Consider the following 12,563-nt stretch of genomic DNA (forward strand, 5'->3'; position numbering starts at 1 on the left):
TCCTCTGAGGGAGGGACTTTGGAAAGTTTGGAGGCAGGGCAAGGGAGCAGCGTGGAGAGAAGGATCTGAAAGTCGTGGATGGCACCTTTAAAGTTAAATCACTGCGTTAGTCTTGTTCAGGAGTGATCGCTGCTCTGGACTCTGAGGCTGATGGAGAAGCTTATGTAAGGAGGACGGACAGACGGAGACAGAGCGGAGACACAGTTTGCATCCAGGCTGTTCTGATCTCCGCTCTGTCTACAGTATAAGTCAGCCAGTTTGTAAAAGAAGGAAACTATAAACAACATAAAATTGCCAAATCACCACATTGGATTTGTTCGGAAGCGATCTTGTCCATAATCTGACTCAGAGTCTGAACTCGATGTGGTCGCTCTGCGATAGTTCAGGGCAAAAAGAAACAGACAAAGCGGTGTGTCAGTCTGGCTCCAGTAAAAAGTGACCATAAAAAGCTGTAAATGGACTGATATGTAGACGTGGGGCAGTGAGGAGGTGTAGAAGGAAACTTATCAGTTGAAACATGGAAATCTAACTTGAGTACAGCAGTCCGCCCACCTGACCGTTCTGATTGGCCAAGTCGTTCGAAGGGCACCCTCATCAAAAGCCAACTTAAGACCTTTTTATTTGTTCAAGCTTTTAATTAGCTGCTCTTGGGCTGCTATGATTTTATATTTTCATGTCCTTTTATACTGTGTGTATTGTTTTTGCTTTTAAACTGTGTTGTGAAGCATTTAGTGGCTTTTTGTCTGTGTTCTATAGAACTTACTCATCAGCCAATATAGTGCGGCTTATGATACGATGCGTCCTTTGTGTGGATTATTCTTGGAAAATGGCAAAATTATTGGAATGCGTCCAATATAACGGTGCGCTTTATATTCCGGAAATGAAAGTGTGGAAAGAACAAAAGTAGATTTTTTTCTAAAACACTGCAATATTATACAATCAATCCAACAAAATTCCCCTAAAATGTACACAAAATCAAGGATTTCTGAAGTGAAGATCCTGCAGTGACTCATTTGTCATTGAGAACTACAGGTGAAAACAAGAGCAGTGAGAGAGCGCAAACCTCCGCCAAGTTTAGATCAGCTCACCAAAACTCATTTAAATCCATTAATAACTTTCTGAAATATCCTTGCTCAAACAAATCTTTTGGATACTGTATCTACAGTACTTTCCAGATCATCTCCAAAATGGAATTCATCCTCACCAAATGTACTGCTTGGATACTTTTATAGATTAAAATGCACAGTAGCTTCTGCCATAGCAAATAAATGAAAATCACAGCCTTTCTTTTTCAGAGAGAACTTTGCCAGTAGTACAGTAGCTATTACAGAAAGAGGACCACAGATGTAAGGAAACTATGGGTTTATGTAGATTTTAACAGACAGCGCTCATAATAAGTTAATAAGAAATTTTGGCCTGTGGAACAAGGTTTTTTGTGGCATTAGCCCTCACTAATATCTGACCAACAATCATTTAGAAATAGCTTTTTCCTGCCTAAAATCTGTGGTCCACTTCAGATCCAACTGGTCCATTTATGGCCCCTGAGCTAAAATGAGTTTGACACCCTTGCTCTAGTCATTGGTATCGAGAGTTTATTCCATTCTGTATTTAAGAATCCAGTTTCCGTCCTGCGTAATGAGTCATTGTTGGAGTTGAATCCGTGTCAGAAGTTTGTGATGTGGTTCATTGCACCGTCTTTGTTCTCCTGATGGGATTTCAAGTCCATTTTCTGACCTTGACCCACTTCTGCCTGAACAACCCACGGATGGACTACGGCCCGGGGCGGTCACCGCAGGGTTACACGGTCAGCACAGACACAACATTGACAGTGACAGTGATGGAGAGGCAATGTTTACACAATAAAATAGCTTCTTTATCACGATGAAGCATTTTGTTGGACGGTTTTGTTGACATTCTTCTATTCATACCTCCTTTAATCTGTTTGGTTACTGTTGATGGAAAGGGGAACATCATCTTCTGGGTATTTCCACATTATATCAATAAGGATTGGAGGATGGGGAAACTTGCTTTAATCATTGCATCGAATTTCTTCCCTAGAGCAGGATGGGAACAATGTTGGGACATATTGTCCATGTGTATGAATCAATGTGACAAGCAGGACGCAAGGCCATTGGCTCAGAGGAAAGGAGCAGCAGGAGGATGTGAAGTGATTATTGATTTGAGTCTTCTGCCGCTGTCTGTGAATAAAGTATCGGTAAAACAAGTCCAACATGAGAGACGAATATCATTGGAAAGAGAGACTTGTGCTCGCTTTGACATCAAGGAAAAATGACGTGTTTAATGATGATAACAGTGTGACTGTAAACAAGTTGGTATGATTGTATCCTTGTGTGAAAAAAATGGATTTTTCTAGTTCATATTCTTTGTCTGAAAGACTCCAACTCTCTGCTTTAAATGGAAGAACTGTAACTGTAACTGATTCCATAATGTTTTCTGTGGTTGATTTTCAATGCTTCCCAACTTCATCGCCACTGGATGTGTGTTGGAGTTTGTAAAGTTGATGGGCGGAGTCTGCTAGAGTGCCACCAGTTTGTGATGAGTCTGTCAGTTTCCTGTTAGTTTTAGTTTTTTTATTTGATTTCAGGCAATTTCTTACAAACAGAAAAGCTTTTATAGTTTATGTACATACTGTACATGTTTCCATTTGTAGCCTACATGGCTAATATACTGTACATGATATGTATCAACAAATACTGTAGATAAACATAAATAAATATACTGCTCGAAAGGGAGCACTTATTGTCTCCCATCTCTGTTTTTCATTCAGTTTTCAAAACGTATGTTCCTGACATTTTCAACATTACATGCATCAATTAATATAATATACATACACATGGCTAATAGACATGCATACTTCCACAAAATATCTGATGTTAGATCTTATCACTCATCCTCAGCTCTATACTTTGAGAACATAGATTGTTTGTACATTCATTTAAATATATGGAAACTTTTGCATTGCTTGTGTTTATCCCCCAGGCTGTTCCACACACAGACAGACACGCAAAAGCTTTTCCTTGTTGTTTTGATAGTTTTCATTTTGAAATTTCCCATTCCCCTTAGTTGATCCCCTCCCTCTTTACGTCTGAACAACTTTAGTATTATTATACAAGATCATTTAATTTGAATATTTTTGACTTTAATTGTTTATCATTTAGTTAGGTGTGAGCTGGGATGAGCCTACAGTAAGTCTAAGGCAGCTGCACGTCTGTCGTCAAAAGGCAGAGTAAGAAACTGCAAACCTGGTAAGACATGGAAGGTCTGATTAGGTCACTGCTCTCTGCTTCTGCCTGTTCTGAAACATCTGTTAGCGTTACCTGCCACTTCCTGTCTGGACTGAACCAAATCCGTCCCCTAGTGTCTTCCTGAGTATCTACATTAGGGACCATTTCTATATTCCAGTGTTTTATTTTTTGATAAAATACACAAAAATAAGAGCACTCAGAGAGCACAAACCTCCGCCAAGAGACAAATCTGGTCTTTGCCAGATATTGTCAGTTATCTGGATCAGTGATCCTGGTCCTGGTTCAATGAGGGGTCATAGGTCAAGAGGTATAAAAACGTAAACAACCTTGTTCACTCTGTTTATATTTCCACCCTAACAGCGTTTGTAATGTTATTCCAGTGATCCTTAGTGTTTTAATAGTGTTTATGTTATTAATATTACAAATATTGGAGGCGGGACAAGGAACTTCCGTTGATGCCACTTTCGGCCGATCCGAGCACTTTTAAAAACTGATGGGAGCAGCAGTATTGAAGCAAGGGCAGTCCCCTTGCTTCCACACAGGTGACCCCTGGTGAATGAAAACACAGACTACCTGGGTCTCCAGCGGGCACAATTCGGACTCTATCCGGGAGCGGTCTCCCCGGACTTAGGGAGACCATGGTTTTCCGCTGATCTGAGCACTTTTGTAAAACCGATGTGAGAAACAGTATCAAAGCGACAGACCACTCTTGCTTCCACATTCCTCCTCCCAAGCTTTTAACTTTTAATTGTTATGTATTTTCTGTATTTAAGTTTATTGTTGTTGGTTTCTTTTTCTGACTTGTGTAGTTGTTTTAACGATTGTAAAGTGTCTTGAGTTTTTGAAAAGCACTTATAAATAAAATGTATAATTATTATTGATGGACAAGCAAGATGTCCGAGTGTGAAAAAGACATTGTGAGTTCTCACTTTGAAAAGGTACGTTTACGAGGTACACCATTCACTAACCAGGTCCATGATTATTTTTTTAATTCAACTTACAAATTTGACGGAAGTGCACAAGATGGACAGGCTGATAAGTGATACAGTTTGAAAAGTCAGCACAAAACTGAACGTTCAGCTCGTGTGCAGCATTAGCTTTAGCAGCATTAGCTTTAGCAGCTAACTCTGCTGTTTTGCCTCAGACCGATGCCAAGTGTACGCAAGAAATCTTTGAAGAAATCAACGCTCTAACGGTAGAAACTGTCAGACTCGCTGTCAGCCAAGGCGAGTTTATCCCTCTCGACCTTTGAACGCATGCGCGAGAACTGAACAAGAGCTAGATTTCCGAGAGCGTGAAAAGGCTTATGGTGATAGATAGAGAATGTTCTATTCTAAATTGATCCAGGTTCAGTTTATTGATCTGGATCCCCTTCAAAATGTAATGGAAACCTCCATGGCGTAAGGATATCAATGGTTAAAATTGTGCCAAAATCCGTTAAGTACTTCTGACGTAATCTTGCGAACATAAAAACAAACGGTGGTAAGAAATATATTTATTAGCTCCTTGGTGGAGGTAAATATAGTTCTTGTTGTTTATTAAAAAGCTTTGCAATCTTTAATGTGGAACAGAAAATGCATTTGAATGTTTTTAATTGCCCCATTGTGTTGTGATTTTTAAAAAATTTGGGCTGCAGATCTATAACTTGTCAGGAGTCGGGAACCCCAGGTTGGGAACCACTGCCATAGAGGCTGGTTGAAACTATCTAATCAGTTACTGGGTGCAAATGTTTTTCTTTTTTTTTAAATGTTGTTTCTTACGTAATGCTTCAGCTGCTGCTGGAACATTTCATTTATTGGTTTAGAATCAATTTGAACATAAGCAGCTGCTCTCTTGTGATTGGCTGATCAGGTGTTTGTTGTAACAGGCTATTATGGTGGATTAGACACAAATAAATGAGCACATCTGATTCACTTAATCCTTAAAATGATGATATATTGAATGTTTTCGTTTGTGATAAGGATATATAATGTTATTATTGCTCATGGGTGGATTCCAGAGTACACGCTGTGTGTTCTATAAATAGGCAAATGTGCAGCAGTGTGTAGAGATGCTCGGCCATTTATTCACTTTTCACTTTGACCCGTTTTCATTTCTGACGCCACAGTCGTCTGTAGGTGTAAAGACGCGATGCAGCACAGTGTCTAAATAAAAACACAAGCCACGCAATCAAGTGTTCAAAATTAGATTGATATGGTTAATACTTTTATGTTTACGACACCGCTGTCATCTGTAACGCAAAGTAACTGTAGGAGAACAAACTTAACGAGTCTGATTTTCCTTTTTAAAAATGTTCCTCGACCATTTTGGTCAATTTGCTAATTTCTCTTTCATCTATTTCACCTATTTAGATGACTTTATTGGCTTTTAAACATCCATAAACTGTGCCAGACATGCTAAATAGAGTTAATCAAGTCAGCTACTGTTAATAATTCAGATTAATTACAGAAGCCATGTGCGTTACCTCCAAAATCTCACCACAAAAAGATTTAACATGTTCGTTTGCTGCACTTTCTAGCATCTCGGTTTATTGAAAGAATTCCATGGAAATGTGTGGTATGGTCCCAAAAGAGGTTTTAGTTCCTATCATACAGATCAGAGGTGTCAAACTCGTTTTAGTTCAGGAGCCAAATACGGACCACGTTTGAGTTTAATGAGCCACAGATTTTAGGCGTAAATTCCACATGAATGTGCCCTGGTTTGCACATCTACTGATATATAAATGATAAAGTATGTGAGTATACTGTATACAGTACGTCCCTGCAGGATTTTCACTTAAATTACCCTGATTTTGGGATTTTTTGGAAATTTCTTGCAATAATTTGAAGAAAATGTTTCTGATTCCTGCAAATTTTGTGAATTTTAATTGAGATTTTGTATTTAGAGGGGCTGAGATATCAGATGTCAACAACTTCATCTTTTTGCTGTCATTTTAATTTTCTAGAGCGGGCCGAATTTGATGCGTTAAACGGCCAGATTTGGCCTCTGAGCCTTGAGTTTGACACGTGTGATATAGATATTTCCTTTATTTATCGCCAACCTGAGAATCACCCTCAAGTGTTAGACAAAATCCCAAACAGCCATGTGAATGTGCAGCTCAAGAGTATGAGTGAAATTCAACATATTCGACCGTTTGCTGCTTTTGCTAGACATTCATTTACCTGTTTTTCGTAGGAAAGTAGCATTTAAATGTGCGATTGTCCCAATACGTACATGAAATTTCACCTTGTTTTTTTGTTTCACAACATAAATTCTTCGTTTTAGAAACTGCTTTGACCATTACTTGGGAGGAAGATGCAACAATTTTCTCCATCATTTTCCTAAAAAATGGCCAACACATAAAAAGTGTTCCATGCCATCCTTCACCATGACAACGCTACAGTTTTGGAAATGCACCCATCATGTATATTTTTTGTTGTTGTTAGAAATTGTGAAAATTCAATCTTTGATTCCTGCAAATTACATTATTTTGTCAGAAATGAGACCTTTTATTATGATATTGTCTGATGGCTCAGCACCAGTAGCAGAAGCGGCTCTGTAATATAAGTGGAGACACAAAGCTGTCAATCATCAGACCAGTAAATATGGTCACATGTGCTGCAGCGTGCTGCACAGTAGCCACACAGCATCCCCGTCACATGATGCTCGCTCTCAAAATAACACGGAGGAAGCATCGTTTGCCATCAATAATGTATAAATATCACAGAGAGCTGCAGCAGGGCCTTTGAGTCCAAAAACATCCAGAACAGAAAACAAGACGACGTGTGAGTGAAAGCGTCTTTAGGAGGACGGGGGTGTGGGGGGAGGGGGTGGTGGGAGGAACCAGGCAAAGGTGGTTCATTGACAAAAAAAAAAAAAAAAAACATCATCAAATTAACTCCTGTGTACTGACAAGTGGTACAATCCGTCGCTCGCTCAGCAGCATCCCTCCTACCTCCAGCTACTGTCGCTAAGCAACCGGGAAAAAAAAGTTGGTCCTCGCTGTGAAGAAGGTGATAATGCAGCTCAGCGAAGGACTCTGGAGACGCAGAGTGAGAAACGGTGCAGGAGGATCTGTGACAGATCGTCAGTGTGGATTAGCTTTGGACCGAGTTAATGAGCCAATCAGATCCCATGTAGCTAATAATCATTAATCTAGTTGGAACTTTAGTGAAGGTTAAGTTACCTGTTGAGGGAAACACTCATTAGTACCTCCATGTAACCCGTTTTATGGTGACTTAACGTGAAAATACCAACAGCTGTGTTGTGTGTCACTGTGCTAAAGCTGACAGAACAATTTCAAGGTATATGATGGTATTTTCAGTTGTTCACAGCATGAGTGAATATTGTAGAATAATTCCACACTAGTAGTAATTCAAGTTTTTTAACAGCAGCCCAATGCCTCTTTGCCACGCTAGCTTAGCTTTAGCATTAGCTTGATTTCTAGCTGTAAATGCTGCATACTCAGTGGTGTGGTGATTTCTTATGGTGAATAATGTAGCGTCTTGTTTGCAGATCCACCACGACTTATTTCCGAATTATAGGAATTACAAATTGTGATCCTTTGCTCTCTTTTTTTGTGTATTACTGCCGAACTGCTGACATGCTAAGCTAACCGTGCCTCCGTGTCCGTGAGTGTTTATGTATGATTTACAGTTTACCTTCATATTTAGAAATGCAATGTTGAAAAGGGTCCGGTCAGCATTCCGAAAGTTGTGTAATCAAATACACTGGTACGGCGGTATATTAAAAATTCATATCATAACAAAAATTTATACCGGTATTCGGTATGAACCGGGTATACCGCCCAGCCCTAGTTTCAATGTGTGTGTTGAATGAACCTGTAGTTGTTCTGTGCTCTCAGGGTTTTGTATGCTGCTGATAGCGCTAAGCATAACAATGACAGAGTCTCTGAGAAGAGGCCTTGGTAAATGTTATCAGTACGATAGTATCTGGCCTGTTTAGGGCAGTTTAACCAGAAGCAACCAGGAGAGATTCTGTAATCACATGTCAAGCACAGTTAGCTTCCTTATAATGATGGAATCCCTCATTGATTTGTTGATTTTGTGTAAACTGGACTAAGCTATCATTCATTTTATTTTACTGGTGCAGAGCCCGTAGGAAATATGTGTTGCTATAGACAAGTGGGAGGTTTAGTAGCTTTTTTTATGGATGGCCAAATGAGGTTCTGTTTGAAGGTGGGACGTCAGGGACATTTAGGTTTTCATATAGTTTGACTTTTAGCAAGGACATTGTAGGGAGTTGAACCCCCTTTTCCACTAATGTGAAAGTACTACTGGTGCATTTTTGCTTTTTTAGCATTAGGAAAAAGCAAAAACTGTAATGCAACAGCATGATATTTGGAGACCAAGCAGCAGCCATGTTGAAAGTCTCATGGCAGTCTGATTCTGATGATATTTGAGTAACACACAGACAGAAAGACATTCCTTGCTTTTTAGATAAATGGGCAACTGGCAAACTGCCAAAACACACAAAATTACTCCAATGTGTTAGTTTTTTTACAAATTTTAATAAAAATGCACATAAAGACAACATGAATATGCAAAATGATTGTATTTTAAATTGTACAAAGGACAGGTTATACAGCATTAGATTGTGTTTGGGTTTGCACAGGATTTTATCGTGTTTTTGTCAATTGTTTTTGCACACCATTAAATATCATTCAGATGTGCTTTTATCTTTAAACCAAGCATTTGACTGGTTTTGGCCTTTGTTTTTAATTTATTTATTCATTATTGACAGACTTGAATCTGCTGTAATTTAATTTGACCAATCAAGCAACCCCTTGGTGTCACATGACTGAAGGAGCAGACAGTAAACCTCCATGGTGGCTCAAACATCTGCCCAGTATTAGAGCGGAGGAGGATTTCTCGACCCGTCCCGCTCAGACAGGCTGGATTAACGCCGTGTCATCGCAGCACGCGCCTGCATTGGTCAGATTATAATTGATTAATCAGATTAGTGGCTGTCAGCGAGCGAGGCAGGAGTATTTACATCAGATTGGATTGAGCGATCAGGCCCGACTTGGGGGCTGCCCGTGTTGGGTTTAATGGTCCGGATGATGCCTAATGTTGTAGAACTATTGTAATGGTTATGATAACGATAATGGCTTCTGAATGGGCCCTACAGCCTGATGTGAACACACACACACACACACACACACACACACAGATTCCTTCTCGTGTTTGGCTGCTGTGTGTGTTTTATTGATTAAACTGGTATTTTCCAGGCAGTAAACTGCTGTTTCACGGCTGTTTGTCGCTGATGGTCCACCATTGCTTTGGCACTATAATGGAGTTTCAGTTTAATCTGCAATCCCCCCCCCTTTTTTGTGTATTTTCTTTGTCACATATGTCAAACTCAAGGCCCAGGGGCCAAATCAGGCCCTTCAGAGCCTCCAATTTGGCCTACTGTAGAAAGTGAAAATGACAGAGAAAACATTCATCATTGTGTAAATTGCCAAATAATTCAGTTCTAAATTACTGTTGAAAGAACTCCAAATTATTCCACAAAATCTTTTCAAATAAAATTAAAATTGATACAAAAATTTGGACATTAAAGTCACTTATTGCTTAGTGGTTCTCTAACTTTTTAATCCTAGTACCCCCTTATGTCCGACTAAAACATTTTGCTCAAAATTCTGTGAAAAAAAACAGCAATAGATGATGTAATGAATGCGTGATAATACATTTTTTAAAGAATCTCATTTTGTAAATGAAGTGGAATCAAACAGTGTTTAGTGCCTCCTGAATAGATTTGATAGTTTTTATCATTTACAGTCCTCTCTCGCAAGGAACCAAGACTGACTCTTGTATTTTCAGTTCATGTTCTTATCATGATCATTTCAATCAACATTTTTTCTGTCATTTTGTGTATTTTGTTGTTGTTTGTCTGTTTTTTTCAATTATTCAGTATATTTTTCTCTTATTTTGTGTGTTGTTGGTATTATTTAAATTATTCTCGCTCAGTGTGTGCGTGTTTTTGGTGTCGTTTGGTTGTTTCTTATGTCATTTTGTATGTTTCTCTGATATTTTTATGTATTTTGTAGTAATCTTGTGTATTTTTCTGTGTCTTTGTTCTTGTTTAGTGTCTTGCTGGTAATAGTATTTTTGTCTCTTAGTGTGTGTGTTTTTGGTGTTATTTTGTGTATTTTGTTGTTGTTTGTCTGTTCTTTTTATTATTCTGTATATTCTGTGTTTTTTTTTTTGTTCATTTTGTGAGTTGCTGGTAATATTTAGTATGACGATCATTTTTAACTAAAAATGAACATCATAAAACCCCATAATTTTAATGCTTTCATTTGTCAATTTTCCCCTCTCTGTCTCTCTCAAGTACCCCCTGTATTGCCATGGCGTACCCCTAGTTGAGAAACATTGGCGTAGATATTGTTGATGCCTTCCATACTTTATGTCTGATTTATAACTGGAAGTGCAAACTTGGGCACGATAATGTTGAAATTGTTTGTTTTTCAGCCTAAAACCTGTGGCCCACTTGTGATGGAACTGGTCCGTATTTGGCCCTTGAACTAAAATGCGTTTTACACCCCTGCTCTATGCAAAACACCAAAAGAACAAAGACACAACTGTCCGTCGCTCAGTTTGGTGTCACAAATGTGTAATCCATACATGTGTCGATGGCTGTGTGTGAAACAGCGGCTGACCGCGGGAGCCGCTCGATCGCACTAAACGTCCACATGAAACTGATCAGGACGGCGTTAATCAATGTCTCCCTGACGTGAGCCGAGTGATGCAGATCAGAAAAAGGGAACCGGTAATTGGATTGATGTCGGCCTTCAAAGACTTGAGAATTTAATTTACAACAAAGACGTGATCTGTGTGTGCAGGTGAACCAGGAGAATGTGGTGAAGGTCGGACACAGGCAGGTGGTCAACATGATCCGCCAGGGAGGAAACCGGCTCCTGATCAAGGTGGTGACGGTGAGCCGGAACCTGGACCCCGAGGACACGGCACGCAAAAAAGGTACAACACACAAGCAGCTGGTGGGTAAAGTTGATCTATAACAGGGGTCACCAACACCCCATAGCCCACATGAATCATAAGAGGTTCCCCTCAGGCCTCTTCTAACAGGAGCACTAGTAACCAATGAGCTTTGTCTAAAATCTGATTTTCTTGCCTATTTAAATGTTTATTTTCACTAAGACATTAGTACAAATTTGTTAAAAGCTGATATCCGGAGTTTCTGAGAAATGTATATTTATGTGTCATTCTTTTGAAATGCGAAAAAATACCAAACTAGTCTTTTACTATGGTGGTCATTCATATACGTTAATGTGTATAAGTCCCGCCTTCATCCTATAGACCCCTATACAAATGTAAAAAAGCGCTGTGATTGCCCAGCCAATAGGCTTCGATTTCCTGTCAATCAAAGTGAATGCGGAACTGTGCACGGAAACAAGGCCGTGCGTCACAACAGCAGCAGGTAAATATGATTTTGAAATGTTCATCGCCAAAAGAATAACGATGACACATAGACCTACAGTATAGCAATGTGACCCGATGCAACTTTGTTATGTTCCACGATTCACGTACAGAAAAGTAGAGGCGTGGCTTCTGGTAGATTGGCAGAGCCAGGGGTGGAAGTGGAGACGTTTCTCAGAAACTCTGGGTATCAGCTTTAACTGGTGCAGATCAAATTTTGTTAAAGAAGCTACAGATTGGGATAAGTTTGTGGATTTTTTTACAAAATTGTTAAATTGTACAAATGTTTCATGATTAGTTTAAAAAGTTGCTAGTTAGTGGCTCGTAAAATAGAAACATAAAGATTTCCTATGAAATGTAATGAAAATGAAACAATTGCATGAATTAAGAAAAACAAACTGTTGCACATTGAAACATTTCCTAACGTTTTAAGTTACTGCTAGTTTCCCTTATTACCTCAGCTTTGACGTTGCCGTACGCACAAAATCATGAGAAAAGGGAAACTCTGACACCAAGAGGAGAAGGATGAACTTAAAGACAACTCTGTGAAATTAATAGTTTGTGTGAAATAATCGAACACATTGAACATTTCACAACACATATTATTTGAAGGATGCATTTGCAAAAACGGAGGAGGAAAAAATTATACTGATGCCTGCAGGGAGTGACTGACGTGTCCACGCCGCCAAATACAGTTTTATATTAATAATAATATTTATAATCAAAATTACATGATCGCAAAACTGCCGATCAATTGGCTGCAACACCTGTAGCTGTTGTAAAAAGGAACACACTCTGAGTAAAGACGCACAGTGGCTTATCTGGCACTGCTGAAGGACAAGGTGCACGAGATACACTG

General features: G+C 39.2%; 1 protein-coding gene across 1 annotated transcript in view; it reads left to right on the forward strand.

Moving 5' to 3' along the window:
• Positions 1–12,563, forward strand: part of LOC114460674 (SH3 and multiple ankyrin repeat domains protein 2-like) — a 284,910-nt gene that overhangs the window by 241,437 nt on the left and 30,910 nt on the right. The window contains 1 exon segment of the mRNA XM_028442602.1: positions 11,110–11,245. Coding sequence (XP_028298403.1) covers positions 11,110–11,245 — 136 coding nt within the window.

Source organism: Gouania willdenowi, chromosome 3, assembly GCF_900634775.1.
Source record: "Gouania willdenowi chromosome 3, fGouWil2.1, whole genome shotgun sequence".
Taxonomy (NCBI): domain Eukaryota; kingdom Metazoa; phylum Chordata; class Actinopteri; order Blenniiformes; family Gobiesocidae; genus Gouania; species Gouania willdenowi.